Genomic DNA, 21,316 nt, shown 5'->3' with positions numbered 1-21,316 from the left:
GCGAGTGAATTTGTGAGCCCCGAGACTCAACCGGCGCCCATGCCCCTCCCTGGTCGATTACGCCCGGCACAGCGGCCCATCAGGCCTCTCAACAAACGCCTCGGCGCCGACACAGCTGGGACAGTAGAACACGCCCTGCGGATCGTACTTCTTCTTCGCCGCCAGATGGCTCTGATAGTTGGAGCCGTAAAAGGTTTGGATATAATCCGGATCGTGGCGGTCGCCCTCGTTCATGTAGCCGCCCGTATCCGGGGCGAGCTTCTTGAGCGCGGCACCCTTGACGTGCGTGATCTGGTAGGTGGCGTACTCGCGGACCTCGCGAGGCGCGACCTTGGGGATGCCCTGGCCCGTGATGAGCACGAAGGGCGAGGTGCGCCAGGCCGGGTGCAGGCCGGAGGAGCTGTCGGCGCCGTCCTTGAAAACCTGGCCGCCCGACACGAGCAGGATGACGTTGGAGGCGAATTCTTCCGGAGCGCCACTGGTGATCTCGACCGTCTCGCGCACGGCGGTGTAGTTGGACACGGCCTTGGCGTCGATCATGCGCGAGGTGAGGATCGAGGTGTCGCCGGTTGGGTCGTACAGGCCCGACTCGGCGTGGTAGAAGGACCAGTAGTCGGGATACTCGGTGTAGGAGGAGTAGATGAACAGCTTGTCCTGGAACTTCTCGAGCAGCTTAAGGGTATTGTTCATGGCGGCCTCGGCCTCGGCTTTGCCCTTGCCGATGGTCCAGAAGCCATGAGTGTAGCCAGAATGAGCGTTGCCGACAAAGACAGTGGGGAAGTTGCGGAACCAATAGCCGTACCCGGCGTATCCCTTGTCGTTGAGATCGGGGAGTTGCTGGAGGATGACCGCGACGGCATCGAGAAGGTCCGCATTCTCAGGAGTCTGCTCGAACGGAGCGATGGCGAGCCGATGGGTCGTGACAACGTTCACATTGGGGTGGGCCTTGATGTGCTGGCTCAGGACGATGCCGTAGCCGGGGCCGCCGCCGCGGAGGGCGCGGAACAGGTCGGGATTCTCGCAGTGGTTTGCCGTGACGATCTTCCCATCGGCAAGCATCACCTCAGCCTCGAGGATCTGGTCGGCGCCTAGGCCGTAGTTCCGCGTGGCGGGACCATGACCGCCGCCGGACGGCCATCCGCCGATGGCACCAGGAGAGAGCGCACCACCGCCGACGGCGATAACGTTGTTTGCCTCGGCAACCTTGTAGACGTCACGCCACTGCCAGGCGCCGTCGACGTGCAGAGCGCTGCCTGTCCAACCGGACTTGGTGCACTTTGTTGCCGACTGGAACGTCTTCTGGAAGTAGATGCCGTTGCGGAAGTGGCGCAGCCAGAGCTCGAGACCGCCATAGCCATCCGAGCGGCCCAGGAGGTCGTGTCCCGTGCTCGCAATGACGAGACGGACGTTGTTCTTCTTGGCGAACTCGAGCGTAGCGGAAATGTCCTTCCTGGTGGTGGCATTCACAGCGTAGACGGGAAGAGAGCCAAGGATGCACGATGTGGGAGTCTGTCCGGCGGCGTAGTCCACGGGAGCGCAGGTGATGTTGTAGGGATACGGCCTGCCGACCGGGTTGCTGGTCTGGAAGTCCTGGTCCGACCACATCTTGGCCACGTAGGCGCACTGGCCCAGATCCTTACGAGGTCCGTCGTAGCACGACTCAGCAACGGGGCGCGTCTTGATGAGCTTGCCCCAGCCCAGCTGCCTGCGAAAGGTCTGCCATTCGCACAGGCTGGGCCAGCAGTCACTGCCAGGGACCTGTGATGAAAAAAGCGAGGTCAGGTTTGCGCTGGCAAGGCCCGATGAAGGACACAACTCACGCATTTGCATTGGGAACTCGGTTTCTGCTCAAGCTCCTCCGCGGCAGCACCGAGAGTGAAAAGGAGTGACAGGGCCGCCTGGAAGCGCATCTTGACCGTTTAATGAGAGTAAAGAGCTGGGCACGACGTCGCTGAGTGACGCGAGGTACCTCGAGCAGAGCAAGAGGTGCGATGAAGGAGGTTGAGGGGGATCATCCAACTTACATAGTCGTCGATGCCACCTACCTAATCAAGGCTGCTTGGCGGATCGGGCTCTTTGGGAAACCCGACCGACGAGTACGACACGTGGGGGTAGGGGGGCCATGCGGAGGAGCAGGATGCTGGTCTTTGGAATCTCCGATGGAGCGCGAGCGTCAAGCGGTCTTGGACATGCAAGGGGGGCGGATCTGGGCATCGCATCCCCAGCTCGCAAGATCTGCTTCTCTCAGGAGGAGCATTTTCCTCCATACTTTGTTGTTGATGAGAACCATGAGATCCCAGGAGCTTTCAAACTGCACACAACTGAGGGAAATGTCCCAGACAACGGAGAACTCAATTGAACCATGAGAGGGATGACCAGCGAGACAGCACCCGGGTCGGGCCGGGGCCACCCACAGTTGGCATTGAGTTGGCCGCGCCTTTGCCCCGGTTGGCAATGGGCGAGGGTTGGATGGGAATTTTGGGCAAATGCTGCGAGTGTGTTGAGGTGTTATCGACGGTCTCGTGTTGACTTGGTTTCAACACCCTGGACGTTCACCGGTTCAAGGATGTTTAAGCATAATAGCGTGGTACGTGGGTCAACTGCCAAAGCCTCATTGGCGGGATGTAGCTTGTTAGGATCAAATCCCTGAAACAAGTGTTACGGTGCATGCAGGAACTGTCCAAAGCTGCATTCTAATTTCTGACGTTGGCTCGGTTGCATCCTCCCCTCATCAAGCACTGCAACATAGGACTCCTGCCACATCACATTCTTCAAGTTCCTGCAGCACCGAGGGTTTGTTCTCACAGGTGAAGTTGATGTCGAACCTTGAGGGCTCAGTACAAGACATGATCGTCTTGATTCTGCCTGCAATGCATTTGACCAGCTCCAGAATAACTCAACAACTCGATGTGACAAGAATCTTCTTCGCCCATCGTCTGTTCATTTCCACAACAATGCTCGGGGAAGCCTTCGCCGAGGACGCTTACGGAGTAAGCCCCTTCGCGGGGCTTGTCCGGCTCTTGAGATCGCCCTTCCGACTGGCCGCCAAGGACGACTAAGGATCCTGCATCGGCCCCAAACTACAATTGGAAGCTGTCAGGCATAGGCTTTGGTGACGGGGCAGGGGGGCCCGTCAACCACTTCGGTGCCGTATTCAGCCACAAGTGCCAGGGCTCCTTCTCGATGCCCATGATTGCCCTCGGCCCATTGTCCGCGGCGCTTTCAAGCTCGGCTCAGCTTCCATGCGGGCTTCTTTGGCCACACCTTTGGGAGGAAGAGCCTGAGACACAGACGCGGAAACAATGCGACGCTAGAATCTCGTCACCGGAAGATGCCGCAACTCTGTCGGGAGATTCCCGCGCCCCCGTGCTGCTTCGAGGCTCCGGTGGTTTGGGACTCAGGGGATATGTAAGGACCCAGATCCTCGGGTGCCCTTGGCTTCCCGTTCTGCTTTGCTTTTCTGGTTGCTGAATTTTCGACACGCCCTTTGGCCCTGGTGGACAACTGGAACCATGTCGGCCTACCCACCGAACCCGAATGCGCCGCTCACGGGTGCGGCTCAGACCGTCGATGAGACCGGCCTCCTCGCCGTCGTCTGGGTCTGCTTCTCGGTGGCTACCGCCTTCGTGTCCCTTCGACTGGTCGTCCGATTCCGCCAGAATGGCTCCCTTCTCGTCGACGATTACTGGATCATCTGGGCCTGGCTCTGCTCTCTTACCATGGCGATTCTCCAGACGGAGCAGATGCCTTCGCTGTGGTACAGCACGTACCTCGGAGCAGGCCGCGTCGCCATGGACCAGGACACCACATGGCAACTCGAGCAACTCACTCGCTGGCAGTTCCCCATCATCAAGCTCTTCTGGACGATCCTGTGGTCCATCAAGGCGAGCTTCATGGCCGTCTTTTTCCGCTTGGTCAAGCCGTTCCCGCTCCTTCGGCGTCTATGGTACGGCGTCGCCGTCTTTACTTTCCTGGCCTACATTGGTTGCTGGCTCGCGAGCTCCTTGACCTGCAGCCCTCCGTCGGATTATTTCAGAGCTGGTGAGTGACTCAACAACGGATCCCACGTCATAGGCCAGCTTCAAGACAGGCATAACTGACCCGGGTACCACCTCAGGCGCATGCAGCGAACCACACGAGGTCTGGATGCAAAAGTTCAACGTCATCTACTCGACGACGGTCGACATCGCGAGCGACCTGATGATCATGGCTCTGCCCATCGCTATCCTGCCGTCGCTGCAGCTCGACGTCCGCCGCAAGATCGGCCTGGGCGTCGCCTTCAGCCTGGGCGCCATTATCATGTCGGTCGCCATCGTCCGCATGACGCAGGTCATCACCGCCAGCGGTATGGTCGACCTCGTCGGACTCGCCATTTGGGGCGCCGTCGAGACCGCCACGGCCCTGATTGTCGGCTCTCTGCCGCCGCTCAAGGCGCTGCTTTCGCGCAGCGTCAAAAAGTACAGCTCCGGAAACAAGTCTCACGGTTACGGGACCGCCCGGACGCCGGCGCCTGGCGGTCGCGGTGGCTACGGGCCCAACTCGGTGTCGAGGACTGTCATGGTGGCCGAATCCATACCCTTGGACGACGTGCACACGAGCGCGCAGAAGGACGGGGGCATTTATGTGCAGAGGTCGTATGAGACGACGGTCGAGTTTGATGAGGCGTCTTCTCGGGATGACGATGAGGCTGACATCGTCAAGAAGGGGCCTCGGGCGCTATGACACACACAAAAAAACTGTATGAGATGTGACATTTCTCCTGGGCATAGAGCGTTGGCGTGACAAAAGGATAGACCGGCGTTTGATGGCACTGCGTTACTTGGACACTCTTCCGTTCACTGGGGCTTTTATCTACCTTCAGGCTGCTCATCTTCAGCCAATGTATCTGTTGGAAGTGGTGGCACTTGAAACTCGGAAACTGAATTGCCGGTGCCTTACCTTGGTCGGGGGTAACACACAGCTGTTGCATAAGGTCTGGGAGGCACCCAGGCAACTTGGAGAAGGAGGATAAGAGCAGAACTCTCAATTGACAGATTCTGAGCTGCTCACAGGCACTCGAAAAAAAAGCCCACTGTTTTAAAAAGCTCCCAAAAAGCGTGCCACCGTGGAATCGTGGCTGTTGGATCTCCAACAGGATCGTTGAATCTTGAAGTATCTAGCTGGTTTGCCATGATCATTTCGACCTCCAAAATGGATATGATGTACCTTGAATTTTTCAATATCCTCATACAGGTTGCCGCAAGAACATACCTTAGACTCGATGCAAACCTTTGGTGCTAGGATTGTTCTGGACAATGTTCGATATAACTGTTGTCTTAGAAGTGCTCATTTGCGTAGGGGGTTCCTTATTCTTGATTTTAGCTTTATTTAGCCCTCTAGTAGCTCTAAGAGGTGCAAGTAATTACCGCTTCTACCTAGGAGTAGCCCATTATTTGGAGCGCTTATTAGGCGTTTATGTTTTTCTAGGTGAGCTCAGGTTTTACTAATGTTTTGGTATGCAGTGAACGTGGTGTTGATGTACTTGTAACGGCGCCTGTCGTCGGAGTGCAGGTGACAGCACCTTCTCTTGCATTTAATCTCTGTATATCCGTATCGCGAGAGCTCTTCCAGAATTGAGGCACATTGGCAATGCCTTCGGGTGACGAATTTCAAGCCCCAACTTCTGAGAGGGAATCCTGAAGGTTATACTTGACAACGGGGTGAGGTTCGGTGAAGGCAAAGGGTTCACAACAAGCAATGTCCAAAGGTACTGACAGTCTTGCACTTGAGTTGCTTACTGAGGAAGCTACAGTGATGCCCGTAGGCCTAAAGATCGTAGACTATATACAGCTTCCTCTCCCCCGGGTACCTCCGTACCTGCGATCACTGCGATCGCCTTCTTGGCGGTGATCCTGGTGAGCCGCTCACCGCGCTCACTTCCTCGGCGGTGATCCCTCTTGCAGGCCCCACCTCAGCTTTCCCTCGGTGTTACGCCTCTTCATTGGCTTCCGTCGCCCCACCAGGCCTCGATATATGGTTGGTTCGTGACACTTGGGCACTTCTTCGGCAAAACCATATAGCTAGATGTTCAGGGGCTGCTTCGCTGAACGGTATAAGGGACCCGAGTTCTTCTAGGAAAGGGATACCGGGGGATGTATACCGAGAAATATCAACGACTTATACTTCCACTTATACGACAGTTCTGGGAGTCTCACGGCTGCAAATTTGTCTTTCAACAAGACAATGCTGCTGCTTATAGAGCTCTCAACGAGGCGTCTACTTACGGCACTTGGACTTGAGGTATTAGAGTGTCCTGCTTGGAGCCCTGACCTCAACTCGATAGAGAACCTCTGGCACTGGGTGAAGAACTATATCGAGGACCGCCACCCAGATCTTCAACGACTTAGTCTTGCGGCTCTCCGTACGGCTATTCAGGAGGCATGGGATCCAATTCCGGAGGATCTTTTACTGCGGCTAGCGCACTCGATGCCAGACAGGTTACGGAATTGCAGCTGAAGGTGGAAGTACAGAGTACCAAAAAACAATGATTTTTCTACTCCAAGGTATCTCTACTTGCTTGCATGTCTTGGTTAGTCGGTGCGGCTTGTCTCGCGCTAACCTTTAAAACCCCGGGGGAGGCGTAGTTAGCTTGTAAGTTTGGACAAATGTGAGAGACAAGTAGCATCAAGGCGAGGCACTGGGCACTGCAAATGCCGACTCAATTTGCTAGTCGAAAGCTAAGGAAAGGAAGAGGGAGAGTATACAGAATACGTCTGCGACGCAAGAAAGATAAGTGGGCGCACAGATTCAAGTAGAAGAGAAGCTAGCTAGCTGCCTTCTTCAAACCTACTGTAGTTCAAGATAAGGCCAAAATAAAATAATGGCGGGATGGCCGAGTGGTCTAAGGCGCTGCGTTTAGGTAACTAAACACTTTCCGCAGTGGGAAACCGCGCGAGTTCGAATCTCGCTTCCGTCAAGTTTCAAGAATGATTCTGCATTATTTTTGTTTCTCATTCATTCGGGTGAACTCCAACGTATGGCTTGAACGGACTAGTACGGTAGCTCTTCAGCTTGGCCGAGTACCTTTATTAAGGCGCGGTGCACGCCGTACCACGGCTCATGAGAGTTCGACTTCTAGGCCGGCGGCAACCCTCCGGACCCCGGCGCCGTCGCTGGGCCGTGCGTTGACGAGTACCGCTGGAGGCCACACTCTTTACGCCTCATGAGGCCTAGCGGACTCCGCCCCGGTTTGGGCGCTTTAGCGGGGTGTTTAACCAATTAGCTTTATGGTGGGGTTCTGATGGTCCTCAGCTGCTGTTTGACATTGGCACCGGGCGAACCTTGGAGGGGTTGTCTTAGAGGCCTGATCTGACCTGACCAGCCTGAATCGGCCTGATCCCCAAAACTGGCTCTCGGGAAGGAGAAAACATACCGTACCTTACCTTACATGGTCTTAAAGGATCCAGGCCCCCATCTAGATACTTGCTCGCTCACTGCTGACCGCTTAGTGGTCGACTAGTCGCAACCAAGGTTTCCAACGTCAACAAGCTACCATGTCGGCCCCGGCGACTGCGCGCCCGCTACCTGATGGCAGCCATCAAGCGGGAGGTGGTGTCTCGGGGAAGACGCATACAGTCGGGGTAGTCAATAGCACTATCCTCTCACACCTTCAGAAAGTGCATGCAGCCCATGCCGGCGGCGACACAACGTGGAGTCCCCAGAAGGTTGCCGCCTTCCTGAAGGACATCCAGCGCGACTCCGACGCTGATCGCACCCTGGAGCTGGCCGGCGGCAAGCCCTGGGACTTCAATGCCTTCCTGCGGTACATGACCTCGTCCACCACGAACGCCGTTGCCCCGCCCCGTGACGAGGACCTCTCCTGGCCGCTGTCCAACTACTTTGTCAGCTCGAGCCATAATACGTATTTAACGGGTAATCAGTTGTCGAGTGCATCCAGCGCCGACGCCTACCGGAACGTCCTCCTGCGCGGCTGCCGCTGCATTGAGATTGATGTCTGGGACGGCGATGAGTCGGACTCGGACAGCAGCAGCAGCAGTGATGACGAGGATGCCAACGCCAAGAAAGGCCAAAAGAAGAGGCGCCTGAGCACCGTGAAGGACAAGCTGCCCAGATCTCTGACCAGTCGGCTGGAGAGAACAACGCTGAGTAAGCAGTTCACACCACCGGCTATCAAGAGGAGCCTGTCTCGCTCATCCTCCAAAAAAGCAGGCAACACGGCGACCCCAACCGCGACGGCCAAGGTTCCCCTTGACAACAAGGACCCTTCAAGCATGAGCCCGCCCGCAAGCCCACTGAAGAGGGTTACCTCCCCCAAGGAACCGAAGGTCAAGCACGGGTACACCATGACCAGGGAGGTGTCGTTCCGCGAGGTGTGCGAGGCCATCAGGGACTACGCCTTCGTGGTGACCGACGGCCCGTTGATCGCCAGCTTGGAAGTCCACTGCGGCCCGGCGCAACAGGAGGCTATGGTGGCCATTATGCTCGAGACGTGGGGGCCCTTTTTGGTGCCCGAGGCCAAAGAGGACCCGAAGCACCTGCCCTCGCCAGCCGAGCTGCGCCGCAGGATCCTTGTCAAGGTTAAGTATGTCCCGCCGGAGGGAGGCAGCCCCCCGGCGACCGACGGCGATGAGGTACCTCTGCCGGGCAACAACGCCGCGGCCAAGAAGCAGAAGAACCCGTCCAAGATTATCCAGGCGCTCAGCAAACTCGGCATCTACACGCGTGGGGTATCGTTCAAGAGCCTGACGCAACCCGAGGCGGCCATGCCGACGCACATCTTCTCGCTGTCCGAGGGTGACGTCAAAGAGGTGCACGAGAAGAGTGCCCGCGAGCTGTTTGAGCACAACCGCCGCTTCCTTTTGCGTGTGTATCCTTCAGGACTTAGAGTCAATTCGTCCAACCTCGACCCGACCGTTTTCTGGCGCAAGGGCATCCAGATCGTTGCGCTCAACTGGCAGAACTGGGACGAGGGCATGATGCTCAACGAGGCCATGTTCGCCGGCACCAGCGGATATGTGCTCAAGCCAGAGGGTATTCCTCAAACTTCCCCCTTGCCATCCGCCCACTAACGGTTTTCCAGGCTACCGCCTCCATAAACCACTCCCAACCACCGCCTCCAACACCAACACGGAACCCCAAGCCGTCGCAGTAAAGCATTACACAATGGACCTAACGCTGCGGATATTCGCGGCGCAATCCGTCCCCCTCCCCGCAGGCGACGACGACCCCTCCTCTTTCCGCCCATACCTCAAGGTCGAGATGCACGTCGAGCAGCCCGGCGAGCGCCACGGCACCGATCCGGTGCCCGCCGATGGCCGCGAGAAGGAGGGCGAGTACAAGGCCAAGACCAAGTCCGCTAAGGGGCGCGATCCGGACTTTAAGGGCCAGGAGCTGGTGTTCAGGAGTGTAACCGGAGTCGTTCCCCAGCTGTCGTTTGTGAGGTTCCTCGTGAGGGATGACGAGGTTGGGAGGGATTCGTTGGCCGCATGGGCTTGTGTCAGGTTGGATCGGCTGAGGGAGGGGTATCGGTTTGTGCATCTCTTGGATGCGGAGGGGGTGGAGACGGAGGGTGTGGTGTTGGTTAAGGTTGGGATTAAGTTGAGGTAGGCGTATGAAATATTTGTTGGGCTTGTTACTTAGGCATCTGTCGTGTTTCTTAGGAACCGAAGTGGGTTGGGGACTAACAGAGTGCTAAGAGCGACTGCATAGCGAGCTTGGATTGCTGGATGGGTGGGTTTTGGGCTTTTGGAGAGAGCAGTTTGTAAAGGGAGCCGCTGGATAGTCTAAAGACTTCAGATCGAAGTCACTCCCTCGGTCCGTTATGGGAGAAACCTTTGTCGTATGTGGGTTGTTCGTGGCCTGAACGGGATTACGGTTGAGATTTAGAATGAGAACAGTTGCTACATGCTCATGGCGACACCGGGTGTTGCCTCTTGCGGGAGACCGCGGCTATCAAGGAGGGGGCCGTCGGTTTCAAGTGCTTGCTCCAACTTGATGGTCAGCAAGGTGGAGAGGAGTATTTTACTCTAGGTTAACTTCCTCCCGTTCTTCCTCGCCTGTTAGGCTGAACTTGTAGTGAAGCTTCGGGCTAAGAAAAGCGACGAATAAATTCCATTGATAACACAGCAATGGCCCTCATGGTTGGGTAACGTACCGTAGGATAGGATAGTAGAATGCAAGAGCCAAGTCCCGAGTCACCGACAACCCATGAGCTGCTCTCAGCAATCCATTTACAGATGCAGGTCCCTCGATGCATCGGCTTTGCTCAGGTTTGCTTTGAACGTCACGTGCGGACAGCCGTGGCTTATGAGCATAGTCCGAGCCCCGTTCAATGCTCTCGCACAAAGACATCGTGCCTTCCATCGTCAATTTCCACCCTTTCTCCCTCCCATCTGCATACTTCAGTACCGTCCTACAACATGTATCTTTACTTGAAGGTACGCAGCTATGCCTTTCCGTCGATCCAGCAAGATGCGTCGACTTTTCCGTTGTTGGAAATCAGCAGAAATCGAACAAGCTCAACTTGTCCCCGTTGATGCAACTGCTCTCACTTCGCATCATCTCTGCCAACATTGCGAAGAATGTGTGCGCTCCTGCTTCACCCAACAGCCCGGCTGGCTTAGTGATTATGGATATCTCTCCAATAATACGAGGATCGAGGACAATGGAAGAGTTCCGACCTAGACTCACTCTACTCATAGAAGCTTTGCCACAGCCGTCAGGGAGGGATGTTTTGTTTGCAACACGCTGCTACAGAATAAACCGGGTAGTATGGTTTCCGCCATCAATGAAGCGAGCTGGGACGCGACAGCTTGACCACATTCAGCCGGGATTATCTCGAATGCGGCGAATATGACGAAAGATGGTTGAGGTGCCGCCTCACCTTCTCGATCCGAGATGAGGCAAACAGACTGAGAGTGGAGCGTGTTGTCATAATGCAGGGCGACCCTGAAGATGATAAGGGTAGGTCATGTGTTGAGACGTCCTTCAACCACCTCCGGGAACAGCAGGAGAAGCTAAAAAAATCTAGACACCAAATAAGACATCCAAGCCTAGCGTGACCATCAAGCCCGTCGGTCCCGGTTCGACAAACTCAGATGCGTCTTCTCGAATTTTTGCACTCAAGGCATTAGCAAATTGCTTAGGAACTCATGAAGCATGCCGCACAACGAAGCAACAGCAACCGGAACTGAGGTGATTTCCGACGCGGCTTATCGACGTCGGACATTCGGGGCAGCCTAGAGAACACGTACGGTTGATCGAAACAGCGCAGTTGCTCCAGATGGTCCCTACCTGACGCTGAGTCATTTCTGGGGCGACGCGTCAAAGGTGTTCAACCTGGAAACGAGAAATAGGGAAGAGCTGCTTCAGCAAATTCCGGCTCTTCCACGGATTGTCGAAGACGCTATAGTGGCAACTCGTAGGCTCGGAGCCAGATACATCTGGATCGACTCGCTCTGCATCATCCAGGACGACCCCCAGGACTGGGCGAGTGAATCAAGCTCTATGGCAGATGTGTACCATAACGCCATGTGCAACATCGCAGCAAGTGCCTCGCAAGACTCGAACGGGGGGTTGAACCGAGACCGAGGAGACATAGTCATTGGGGCTTACGTGAAGGCCTCGCAAGACGACGAAACTCTGCTGCTCATCGAAGAAAACGAAGGTATCGAGCATGAAGGACAGGAGTCGCCGTTAGAAAGGGTTAGTACCAGACGTGGTTCCTCTTCCCACTACATACTTGACTACCGAGAATTCAGAGGGGTTGGGTACTGCAAAAAAGGCTCCTCTCACCTCGAATCTTACACTTCTCACGCCGACAGCTCGTCTGGGAGCGTAATGAGCTTATACCTTCAGTGAGCTATCCAACTGGAGCTCCTCGAATTTGGACACTACAATATCTCTCCGGGCGCATGTATCTGTCGCCGAGGAGCTACAACGGCGATCCCCTGGTCTGGTACCACACCCGGCCGGACGAAGTCCTAAAGCTCTGGGCGATATACTGGGACGATATACCTTGGCCACTCTGACCTACCGTTCAGATACCCTGCCAGCACATTCAGGAATTGTGAAGTACCATCAAAACATAACCGGTGTGACATATCTGGCAGGGATTTGCAAGGGGCCAGGAGCTGTCTTCTCGGCACATTTAGGCTGGAGAAGCATGACACCCACACCTCGACCAACCGCGTACCGAGCGCCGTCGCGAAATTGGGCTTCTACAGATAAGGAGATTGCTCTACGTCCGAAGGAGAGTCCTATGGGCCTTCACTAGGTGGAAAGCGGCCTTGTCAACCTACGCGGCGGAGCGGAGATATTGGACCCCGCAGGAGCTTTGTCTGGGGCCTTCCTCCTGGTGCAAGGCCATTTGAATGAGGTGCTGGTACGGCCTGACGAAACGTTGATGCTCAATGGAAGTTGGATATGTCAAGCAGTGGGTGGCCGTGGCGGGCAGGCCGAGTTGGATTCACGCCGGATGGAACTCTTTCTCGACGAGTGCCTGGACACCGACACCACGATGTACACGATGCCGTTTTACAGAAGTTTCGGTGTTCGACTCCTATCAGTACGGTGAAGACGATCGGGGCTTTTATGTCTATATCCTTCTTCCATCTCGCAGAGAGAACCCAATTCCTATGCTCGCCGTGGTCTAGCACGCGATACCTACGAACGCGGGATGGGTGAGCCTGAGATATGGAGCACAGTTATCAACGGTCTAGATGCGCCGCGTGAGGTGTTTCCCGGCCCATCGGTCGGGTACAGGATCCGGACATTTAGGACGAGCAACCATATCAGCAGAATCGATACCAATCCCCCTACCAGACTCCTGTGGACAGGAGAAAATGCCAACATAAGAAACAAACACGACGCTACTTCGACGTTTCGTCCAAATCTCAAAGACGCCAAGAATGACCCGCCTTCTGAGCTTCCAAGTAACCCATTTTTGCCTGCCGGGAGCTCTTATCTCACCGATAAGAGGTGTGTGGCTGGTGAAATGGACCGACTTCTTTCCAGAGTGCTTTCGTCCGGCGACGGTGTCTTGCCAACCTGGAAATGCGCCTCGCCATCTGCTTTCCTGTATCACCACCTTTTCTCGTATATCCATTGCCGAAGCTTACAATGAGCAAGCCGGCATTTTCATTCGGCCTCAAGAAGGCCGGTTTTGCGAAACCAGCAGCAGCGCTTCGAAAACCAGCTCCGTTCGCTGGCGGAGGAGACGACGACGGCTCAGGTGACGACAGCACACCAGTGAACGTAGCCCAGGTCTCTGAGCTCGACATATTCAGCACCGAACCATCCACAAACGACGGCGGCACGCTCGACAATCGGAAAAAACCTCCCAAGAAACCATCCGCCAACCAGCCACCGCCACCCCTATCCCAATCCAAACGATCCGCCTCCCCCACCTCAACAACACCTAACCTCTTCACCGACCTCTCGAGCGCCCTCACCTCCCGCAAGCACGCCGCCTCGGCCGAAGCCGCCGATCCCTCCATCTACGACTACGACGCAGCCTACGATTCGTTCAAAGCCGCCAAGGCGACCGCCTCCTCCAAAGATTCCGCCGCCGCCACCGAGAAACGGCCGCGGTACTTTGACGCGCTGCTCAATGCGGCCGAGATCCGGGAGCGCGACAGGCAAATTGCCGAGGAGCGTCGCCTGCAGCGGGAACGGGCGGCCGAGGGGGACGAGTTTGCGGATAAAGAAAAGTTCGTGACCGAGGCGTACCGGCGGCAGCAGGAGGCGAATCGCCGGCTGCAGGAGGAGGAGGCGAGAAAGGAGGAGGAGGAGAGGAAGAGGAATCAGGGGAGAGGACTGGCGGAGTTTTATAAGGGGATGCTGGAGCGGGGGGAGAGGGAGCATGCTTTGCTTGTCAAGGCCGCTGAGGAAGGGGTGCAGCCTCGAGGGGGGAATGTGGGGTTGGAGGAGGAGGATCGGGAGAAGAGTGCGGCGGAGCGTGCGAAGGAGATCAATGCCATGGGGGGCAATGTGTTGGTCAATGACGAGGGTGAGGTGGTGGATAAGAGGCAGTTGTTGAAAGGCGGGTTGAATGTGGCGGCCAAGAAGAAGGCTGAGGTGCAGATGGAGAAGGAGAGGCAGGAGAACGGGGCTGCAGCGGCAAGGACGGGGGCTGTGGGGCATACCAAAGGGGTGTATAATGCGGGCGGGAAACAGGCGATGCGTGAGCGCCAGACGAGGATGCTGGCGGCACAATTGGAGGAGACGCTTAAGCGGTCGCGGCAGGAGGAAGAGGAGGAGGCTGCGAAGGTGCAGCTTGCAAGCAAGAGCCGCAAGACCGAGGCCGATATCTCGAGTGCCAAGGAGAGGTATCTTGCTAGAAAGAGGGCTGCAGAGGAGGCCAAGAAGAATGGGTTGGAGGCTCCATAGTATGGTTGCGCTGATGGTTTGTCGTTTCTTGAGATACCCGCGACCGTATCCGGCGAAAATGACCTGTGGATGATTGCCCTCCTTTAACCGTCCATTCTTCGCGAAACCACCATCTTTGCCTCCCGCGGTCTTAACTCTATCCCGGTTGAACTGATCCCCAATCGTACATATGCAGCCTGACCCTGTCAATGGCATTCAGTCCTTCACTTATTGTTCCAGGTGGTAGTCATGCTGTACAGCCTGGCACCTCCATTCGTCTATGTGCTCGAGATGGTCTGGTTGCCGACCTCCTGCTGTAACCTGCGGATGTATGCCGCGTTGACCTCATTCCACGCCGCCATGTACTTCTCCATGCACTGTGTGAGACACGTCTGTTCACTGCTCAAAAGAGACGAGCCGGGCTTGGGGACGCAGCGTTCGAAGCACTTCTCGTTGATGTTCTAGGGGTCACGGGGTTAGTTTGAGAGCAAGCAAGAGGGGTTTGGGAGTTCCCTGGTCTGAGATAGCAGATACGGGGAGCGTTTACCTCTATAAGGGTCCGCGCATTGGCCGCATTGGTCGCCTGGAGCTGCTGCCGGATGATAGCATTCTTCACTCCGTCCGAGTCCATGGTTGCGGCGGGCAGAGAGTTGGATGGGGATCCGGTCTGCTGTTTATTGAGTCTTAGATGATGCTGGGAAAAGTTCCAAGCTGTGGCGCATGCCTTTGATGCTGAGGCTGGTGCGTTAACGTGGTACAGAAACGTTGGGTGGATCAGTGAGGGTGGAGCCGGCTATGAATCCACGAGGCTCACAGACAAGGGTAGCTCAGCGAGGCTGGGGCCACTCCACTCACCGGGCTTCCTGAAAAGGCCAGCTAAGGGAAACCGTCAGGGTCTTGTGAGAGTCGAAGTGTTGCCGACTCTCGAGCGACCACACATACAGCGCCAGGCTTGCTCTCGGCTCAGCATTCCGAACGGCCATACTACGCACTCGTTCGGACACTTTTCTTTGATTCTCTTTCCTCTGTTCGCCTTGGCCACGGCCTCCACTTACATCTCACACGAGTCGTTCCCTTCCCTTTTCGTTCAGTTCTCTCGATCCATCGACACCGCGGCGCAATGTTGAAGTCGACGCTGTCGGCTTTGTGGCTGGCCACGCTTTCTTGGGGGCGGATTCAGGCGGAGGATTCGGGAGATAATGTCAAGAGCATAGGGGTGCGTCGCTCCATGCTGTGGTCTGCTTTTGACGGCAGTGCTGACGGTCTTGCTTAGCTGCGAACACACACTCTCGTCCAGGTGCGCATCCCTCTGCCTCACTTCACCCTAGGGACTGGACTGACGTCTTGCTCTAGCCATACCTGGACTCTGACATGCAAAGTCGGTGGTACGACTTTGGGGGCGACACAATCATCCGCACCGATCAGTAAATGCACCCTCCCAGCAGCGCATCGCGCGCCCGGCGCTCTCTAACACGGTATCTTGCAGGTACATCCGCCTGACCTCGGACCACCCTTCACAAAACGGATGGCTCTTTTCCAGGGTGCCATTGACGGCGACGAACTGGGAGATTGAGGTTGAATTCAGGATTCACGGCAAGAACCAGCTGTATGGCGACGGCTTCGCCATGTGGCTCACGAAGGAGCGCGGGAAAGTCGGCCCCGTATTTGGCAGCGCCGACAAGTTCGAGGGTCTGGGCATCTTCTTTGACACGTACAAGAACAACCGTCCCGGCGTCGTCTTCCCCTACGTCATGGCCATGGTCGGCGACGGCAAGACCTCGTACGACAAGGACACGGACGGCAAGGACACCGAGTTTGCCGGTTGCTCGGCCAGGGGCATCCGGCACGCCAGCGTCCCGACCAAGTTCCGCTTGACCTACTTCCAGGACAAGTTTCTCAAGCTGGAGTTGCAGTACAAGTCCGAGGGCGAGTGGACGCTGTGCTTCGAGACAAACCAGCCGCCCGCGATTCCCCAGGTGGCCTACCTTGGCTTCAGCGCCGAGACGGGGGAGCTGAGCGATAACCACGACATCATCTCGATCAATGCCAAAAACCTGTACACGGCACAGCCGACCGGGCGGCCGACTCCCGGCAGTGGCAGAGGCAAGAAGTCTGGGTCCAAAGAAGGCGGCAGCTGGACCTGGTTCTTCATGAAGATTATCTTCTTCTTCCTCGTCGTCGGCGGCGGCTATGTTGGATTCACTGCCTGGAGAGCGAACAACAAGCGAAGCCACCGATTCTGAGGTGGGGACCGGACGGGCTTGAAGAAAGGATATTTGATGACGATCAACGGCCAGAAAAACTCAAAAGATACCTTGATTTCCGCTGTTCTGCATGGGGATAGGGAATCCGGGTTTACGTTACCATCCGCTCGCATAAAGTCACTTGTTCTGTATCAACGTTATTCCAGGCTCTCGGATGAAGGTGCATCACACAGCGGTTTCTTTTCTGATCGCAATCGACCGCGATGGCAACCCCTTGTGCGAAACGTGTGCGCAAGGCAAGGGACTGAAGGTCAGCTTGCTGCACAGTCATCACGCCTTCAGCCAAACTTTGGCGCTGACTTGAGACATTCAACTCGATCTAGAACACCGCCTGGTCTGGTGCCATGTTATTAGTATCATGTTTCTTTTGATCGACCATTATCGTACTCTTGCTCTGCGTCATGGACGGGAGGCGCTCCCGACTACCCCCAGCTGCCTCGTACTGTATTATGAGATGCCGCCTGGAATCGCAGAACAGATCTCCGGCCGATGACGATTTGGACCAGCGCCCGATCAGGAGCTAATCCTTGTCCCTGCGGGGACTACCCCACATCGGCCCCTCCTCAAAGCGACTCGGATTCTGGCCACCAACAACACACTCCCGGATTGAATTCATCAACATGCACAGCATCAATGGCGGAGAGTGGTTGTCTGTTCTTCGGGACAGCGAGTCAAGGTTTTTTTGTTGTTGCTAGTTTTCAAGACAATATTTTTTTGGTATTCCGCAATGCAAAAGAAGGCTTACAGTACGGTTTGGATGATGAAAATGATGCAGCATCAGAGTTGATTAAATCTTAGCCCGGTTTGCAGCTCTCAAGGGATTGGATAGTTATCCCATTGCCAAGGCCGGACAATGGCCAATCCACAAAGGGCCGGGGAGCCCCTCCAGGACAGCTCTGTGCATTTCTGGGTCAATGGCTTTCCCTCCACCACAACGCCATCCCTCCTAAGGTTCAAGTACCCAGTTACCTATGATCTGCTTCTTAACCTCGTTGGCATCCGTACTCCTACGCCACCATCTTCAATACTGGTATACTGCACAAACCGCAGCTGCTTAGTAGCTGACTGGTAGCATCCGTTGTCCACGTTGCAGGCCACTTGCTCGAAGAAGTGGGTTGTTGACCCTCGGGATTCCGGAATTCTCACAATTCGTTCCTGTGAACTAGAGAAGCACCCACGACGTCTCGTTTTCCCCCTCTACCCACCGCTGCGCGGGTTCCTCTGGGCCAGCCAATCCATTGGTCCATTATTCCTCTTTGTGCCGTTGCGGTACCTAGGGCTTTGGCCGTTCGCGGGGCTGTTGCGTGTTGCAACCTCGTTCGCCAGCTCTGGCATTTCACCCTCAACCCCACGACAGTCATTACGGCATTTCTCCCGGCTACGAATTTCACGGCAATCAGCTATCTTGGGCTTCTTTAGCAATTGGCACCGCCCGAGATTCTTCAGGTTCCGCGGCACCCAACCCTGTGTCAGCTCCTTGGGCCCGGCCAAATCCTCGGCGTCATCTACCCGCCGTGACCCCCTCGGAGGAGAGCTATTGGCTTGCTGGTGTGTCGTTGATTGCTGCGCAGCGCCCTGTTGCAACGGCTTTCATCCGTCTCTTTCTCTTGCACGCGTGGCTGCCCATTTAGACAGCCCAAGGCGTTCGATCGGCTGTCTCGTCGGATCGCTTGATGCATGCCCTTGGCTTCCTGAGGAGGAAACGGACGAGGGAGGGCAATCAGGGCCCTTCGTCGACAAGCAACCCGACGAGCCCCGTAACCCCGACATCGAGCAGCGGCTTCGACCTGTCCACTGCCTCGCGCGGCTCCCGCTCCAGCGCCACGTCGCACTCTACAACCCACCGCTCCTCCGCGCCTGCTACTGAACCATACAGGCCGTCCGAAGCGGCGGCTGAGCAGCAGCGACAACCAATGAATACTCTACCGGTCCAGCAGCCCTACCCCCTGGGACAACACACCCCGTCTCCCGGATCGGATCCGCAGCACGTACCGCACGTCTCGAATCTCATCAACCCGCCGCAACACGGCGGGGCAGCCGGGTATCAGCCGCAACAAGGGAACCAGTATGCTCACTATCCAATAAATAATGGAGGGGCGGCGTCAAGCCAGCCGACGACAGTGCCCCAGCAGCAGCACCAGCAGGAGCAGCACCAGCAGCAGACCCAAGCCCAGACACAATCGACAGCAGGATCGGGTGAGGCGCGGGTGACGAAGGGTAGGTACTCGTTGGCCGACTTTGAGCTCCTGCGGACTCTGGGAACGGGTAGCTTTGGCCGGGTGCACCTGGTGCAGTCGCAGCACAACCACCGGTACTACGCTATTAAGGTGCTTAAGAAGGCGCAGGTGGTCAGGATGAAGCAGGTCGAGCACACCAACGACGAGAGAAGGATGTTGGCCGAGGTCAAGCACCCGTTTCTGATCACGCTGTGGGGCACCTTCCAGGATGCTAAGAACCTGTACATGGTGATGGATTTTGTCGAGGGCGGCGAGCTCTTCTCGCTGTTGAGGAGATCGGGGGTACGTATGGGATTGATTCCTGGGACTGTCCTGGGCTAACCCCCGTGTCAGCGCTTTCCCAACCCGGTCGCCAAATTCTACGCTGCCGAGGTCACTTTGGCACTCGAATACTTGCACGCGCGAAACATTATTTATCGAGACTTGAAACCAGAAAATCTGCTGCTCGACCGGCACGGCCACCTCAAGATTACAGACTTTGGCTTCGCCAAGCGCGTGCCAGACAAGACTTGGACGCTTTGCGGCACGCCGGACTACTTAGCGCCCGAGGTTGTCTCCAACAAAGGATACAACAAGTCCGTGGACTGGTAGGCGCACCGACAACCACCAATCACCTCCGACCCTTACTCGTCCATTCTTACTAACACGTTGTCCAGGTGGTCCCTAGGAATCCTCATCTACGAGATGCTCTGCGGCTACACGCCCTTCTGGGACAGCGGCTCGCCCATGAAGATTTATGAGAACATCCTGCGCGGCAAGGTCAAGTACCCGGCCTACATCAACCCGGACGCGCAGAACCTGCTCGAACGGCTCATCACGGCCGACCTGACCAAGCGGCTGGGCAACCTGTACGGGGGGCCGCAGGACGTCAAGAACCATCCCTGGTTTGCCGAGGTGACGTGGGACCGGCTGGCGCGGAAGGATATCGACGCACCGTACTCGCCGCCCGTGAAGGCGGGCATGGGGGATGCGAGCCAGTTTGATCGGTACCCGGAGGAAACTGAACAATATGGTCAGGGGGGACATGATGAGTAGGTTGTTCTTTTTTCTCTCCCTCTCCTCGTCTCGCACTCCCCGCTGGAGGGTTGGGGGAAACTATGAGACTGACTGCTGTCGCTAGATACGGTTACCTGTTTCAGGACTTTTGAAAACCCCTCCGCTCAATATGCAAGAAGAGGCGGGGAGTCGGGCGGTGACGGGTCAGCCGTGCCAACATGACAGTTGTCTTTCATTCCCCAGCTGCTACGGTAGGTTTGGTTCTCTGGTCGGTCGAATGGTCACGACGCAAATGATGATGAGATGCGAGAATCCGTGGGTTGAGGATCAAGGGGAATAGCAACGGGCGGGCCGGTCCTCACAGAAGAAGACCGAGTTGATGGTGGAATCATCGCTTGAAGCAGGCACACAAAGTAGAAAACATAAGAGAGCATCGATCACTGGCGCTGAATGTACAGGTTAAGATGGATAGGACGGGATGGCGGTAGGGTAGGATAGGATCATGGTTGGGGAAGGAGTCGGATGCTGATTGACAAGGGACTGGGGAAAGAAAAAGAAACTTCGATATCTTTCGGCTTGTAGTGTCTTGTACGTCCGTACTGTACATCTATGTAACCCCAGAACCGGCAGTCTCGCAATCTGCTGCAGCTCATTCTGGATGTGGACGGCATGTGACGTTTCCTGTCAGGGAGCTCCTCCTCTTCTGTCATGGAAATGTAGCTATATTTTAGTTCCTGTCCTGACAGACAAATCTGCTTCTCACTTTTGCTGATCACGTTGATGGGGATAAATTCACCCTGTCTGCTTCATCACCTCAGGGAGTAAATGAGCGAACCAACCTTGTGGTCTGACTTGGCTGTCCATTGTTGAGAACTTGCAAGATTAATGGAAGTTAGGCAGGCAGTGGTATGTGGTAGAGTACACGTAGAGGTTTGTGGTGATGTAAGACAAGGACAAGGCATTCTGAGAGGCTCTCTACGTTTTCAGGCAAAATGTATCATTGACTTAGTGATGAGAACCCGTTTCTTATGCAGTGGGCCTTCGATGTCTTGCATAGGTAGGCGGTCTTGGGCGCTGGCTGCATCCCATGGCTGTGTCGTGATCGACTTGTCCAGACCGAAGAGGACAGGGTCGGTGAGTGAATCGGTTCGTCGGTTCAGCCACCGGCATTGGTAGGCTGCTGTGGGGCTCGCTTATCCGGATCGGCTCCGTGATGAAGTGGAGCTAAAAGAAGTACTTGCACCTGATGCTACAGTGTAAATCGAAATGAACTGCTCCATTATCTTACCTGTATGCCTTGTTTTGGTCAACTGTACAGTAAATACTCTGTTTGCTACTGTGCTTACAAGGCGTGGTACAAACCCTGCAGAGTTGCGATTGGCCCACCGGCGGCCGCATCGACAGAGGCTTGCAAATGGTGGCTGGTCACCCGTTACTTCTGCGCTGAGGCCG

The 21,316-nt window shown here is 56.0% G+C and overlaps 9 protein-coding genes and 1 non-coding gene across 10 annotated transcripts; 8 read left to right on the top strand and 2 right to left on the bottom strand.

Annotated features, from left to right (window-relative positions):
• Positions 1 to 57: 57 nt before the first annotated feature.
• N657DRAFT_680878 (FAD-binding domain-containing protein) lies at positions 58 to 1,910 on the bottom strand (the record flags this gene model as incomplete). The annotated part of the gene is made up of 2 exons (XM_062796330.1): positions 58 to 1,758; positions 1,821 to 1,910. The coding sequence occupies 2 exons, from the start codon at positions 1,908 to 1,910 to the stop codon at positions 58 to 60; spliced, it is 1,791 nt and encodes a 596-aa protein (XP_062647505.1).
• Positions 1,911 to 3,512: 1,602 nt separating this feature from the next.
• N657DRAFT_656095 (uncharacterized protein) lies at positions 3,513 to 4,722 on the top strand (the record flags this gene model as incomplete). Its single annotated transcript, XM_062794663.1, has 2 exons — positions 3,513 to 4,041; positions 4,118 to 4,722. The coding sequence occupies 2 exons, from the start codon at positions 3,513 to 3,515 to the stop codon at positions 4,720 to 4,722; spliced, it is 1,134 nt and encodes a 377-aa protein (XP_062647504.1).
• A 2,139-nt stretch (positions 4,723 to 6,861) lies between these two features.
• N657DRAFT_t87 lies at positions 6,862 to 6,955 on the top strand. Its single transcript has one exon. It is a non-coding gene; the product is annotated as a tRNA-Leu (tRNA).
• Positions 6,956 to 7,314: 359 nt separating this feature from the next.
• On the top strand, positions 7,315 to 9,987 carry N657DRAFT_690417 (PLC-like phosphodiesterase). The gene is made up of 3 exons (XM_062797047.1): positions 7,315 to 8,145; positions 8,209 to 9,030; positions 9,080 to 9,987. Exons 1-3 carry the CDS (start codon positions 7,533 to 7,535, stop codon positions 9,604 to 9,606), a joined length of 1,962 nt encoding a protein of 653 aa, XP_062647503.1. The 5' UTR covers positions 7,315 to 7,532; the 3' UTR covers positions 9,607 to 9,987.
• A 242-nt stretch (positions 9,988 to 10,229) lies between these two features.
• On the top strand, positions 10,230 to 11,007 carry N657DRAFT_422427 (uncharacterized protein). Its single transcript, XM_062787300.1, has one exon. The coding sequence runs from the start codon at positions 10,331 to 10,333 to the stop codon at positions 10,853 to 10,855; it is 525 nt and encodes a 174-aa protein (XP_062647502.1). The 5' UTR covers positions 10,230 to 10,330; the 3' UTR covers positions 10,856 to 11,007.
• A 270-nt stretch (positions 11,008 to 11,277) lies between these two features.
• On the top strand, positions 11,278 to 12,274 carry N657DRAFT_572392 (HET-domain-containing protein; the record flags this gene model as incomplete). The annotated part of the gene is made up of 3 exons (XM_062788889.1): positions 11,278 to 11,687; positions 11,762 to 11,835; positions 11,988 to 12,274. Coding segments are annotated over 3 exons (771 nt in total), but the record flags the coding sequence as incomplete, so codon positions are not given.
• Positions 12,275 to 13,119: 845 nt separating this feature from the next.
• On the top strand, positions 13,120 to 14,388 carry N657DRAFT_680875 (uncharacterized protein; the record flags this gene model as incomplete). Its single annotated transcript, XM_062796329.1, has 1 exon — positions 13,120 to 14,388. The coding sequence occupies one exon, from the start codon at positions 13,120 to 13,122 to the stop codon at positions 14,386 to 14,388; it is 1,269 nt and encodes a 422-aa protein (XP_062647500.1).
• Positions 14,389 to 14,645: 257 nt separating this feature from the next.
• On the bottom strand, positions 14,646 to 14,998 carry N657DRAFT_572890 (uncharacterized protein; the record flags this gene model as incomplete). The annotated part of the gene is made up of 2 exons (XM_062788916.1): positions 14,646 to 14,828; positions 14,915 to 14,998. 2 exons carry the CDS (start codon positions 14,996 to 14,998, stop codon positions 14,646 to 14,648), a joined length of 267 nt encoding a protein of 88 aa, XP_062647499.1.
• A 290-nt stretch (positions 14,999 to 15,288) lies between these two features.
• On the top strand, positions 15,289 to 17,072 carry N657DRAFT_645317 (uncharacterized protein). The gene is made up of 4 exons (XM_062792931.1): positions 15,289 to 15,583; positions 15,641 to 15,664; positions 15,721 to 15,791; positions 15,854 to 17,072. The coding sequence occupies exons 1-4, from the start codon at positions 15,488 to 15,490 to the stop codon at positions 16,608 to 16,610; spliced, it is 948 nt and encodes a 315-aa protein (XP_062647498.1). The 5' UTR covers positions 15,289 to 15,487; the 3' UTR covers positions 16,611 to 17,072.
• Positions 17,073 to 18,304: 1,232 nt separating this feature from the next.
• Positions 18,305 to 19,903, top strand: N657DRAFT_656091 (Pkinase-domain-containing protein; the record flags this gene model as incomplete). The annotated part of the gene is made up of 3 exons (XM_062794662.1): positions 18,305 to 19,150; positions 19,202 to 19,455; positions 19,525 to 19,903. The coding sequence occupies 3 exons, from the start codon at positions 18,305 to 18,307 to the stop codon at positions 19,901 to 19,903; spliced, it is 1,479 nt and encodes a 492-aa protein (XP_062647497.1).
• Between the last annotated feature and the right edge of the window lie 1,413 nt (positions 19,904 to 21,316).

Source organism: Parathielavia appendiculata (genome assembly GCF_033297405.1).
Source record: "Parathielavia appendiculata strain CBS 731.68 unplaced genomic scaffold N657scaffold_6, whole genome shotgun sequence".
In the NCBI taxonomy this organism is placed as follows: domain Eukaryota; kingdom Fungi; phylum Ascomycota; class Sordariomycetes; order Sordariales; family Chaetomiaceae; genus Parathielavia; species Parathielavia appendiculata.
The sequence above is the reverse complement of the archived record's forward strand: the minus strand, read 5'-3'. Positions and strand labels throughout refer to the sequence as shown.

What these genes read in the sequence shown, in the direction of transcription:
- N657DRAFT_690417 (XM_062797047.1), top strand. Translation starts at nt 7,533, where the DNA reads ATGTCGGCCCCGGCGACTGCGCGCCCGCTACCTGATGGCAGCCATCAA. An exon ending in GCTGGAGAGAACAACGCTGA is followed by an intron (nt 8,146 to 8,208) that starts GTAAGCAGTTCA and finishes CCAAAAAAGCAG; the next exon opens with GCAACACGGCGACCCCAACC. An exon ending in ATATGTGCTCAAGCCAGAGG is followed by an intron (nt 9,031 to 9,079) that starts GTATTCCTCAAA and finishes ACGGTTTTCCAG; the next exon opens with GCTACCGCCTCCATAAACCA.
- N657DRAFT_422427 (XM_062787300.1), top strand. Translation starts at nt 10,331, where the DNA reads ATGCTCTCGCACAAAGACATCGTGCCTTCCATCGTCAATTTCCACCCT.
- N657DRAFT_645317 (XM_062792931.1), top strand. Translation starts at nt 15,488, where the DNA reads ATGTTGAAGTCGACGCTGTCGGCTTTGTGGCTGGCCACGCTTTCTTGG. An exon ending in ATAATGTCAAGAGCATAGGG is followed by an intron (nt 15,584 to 15,640) that starts GTGCGTCGCTCC and finishes GGTCTTGCTTAG; the next exon opens with CTGCGAACACACACTCTCGT. An exon ending in GAACACACACTCTCGTCCAG is followed by an intron (nt 15,665 to 15,720) that starts GTGCGCATCCCT and finishes GTCTTGCTCTAG; the next exon opens with CCATACCTGGACTCTGACAT.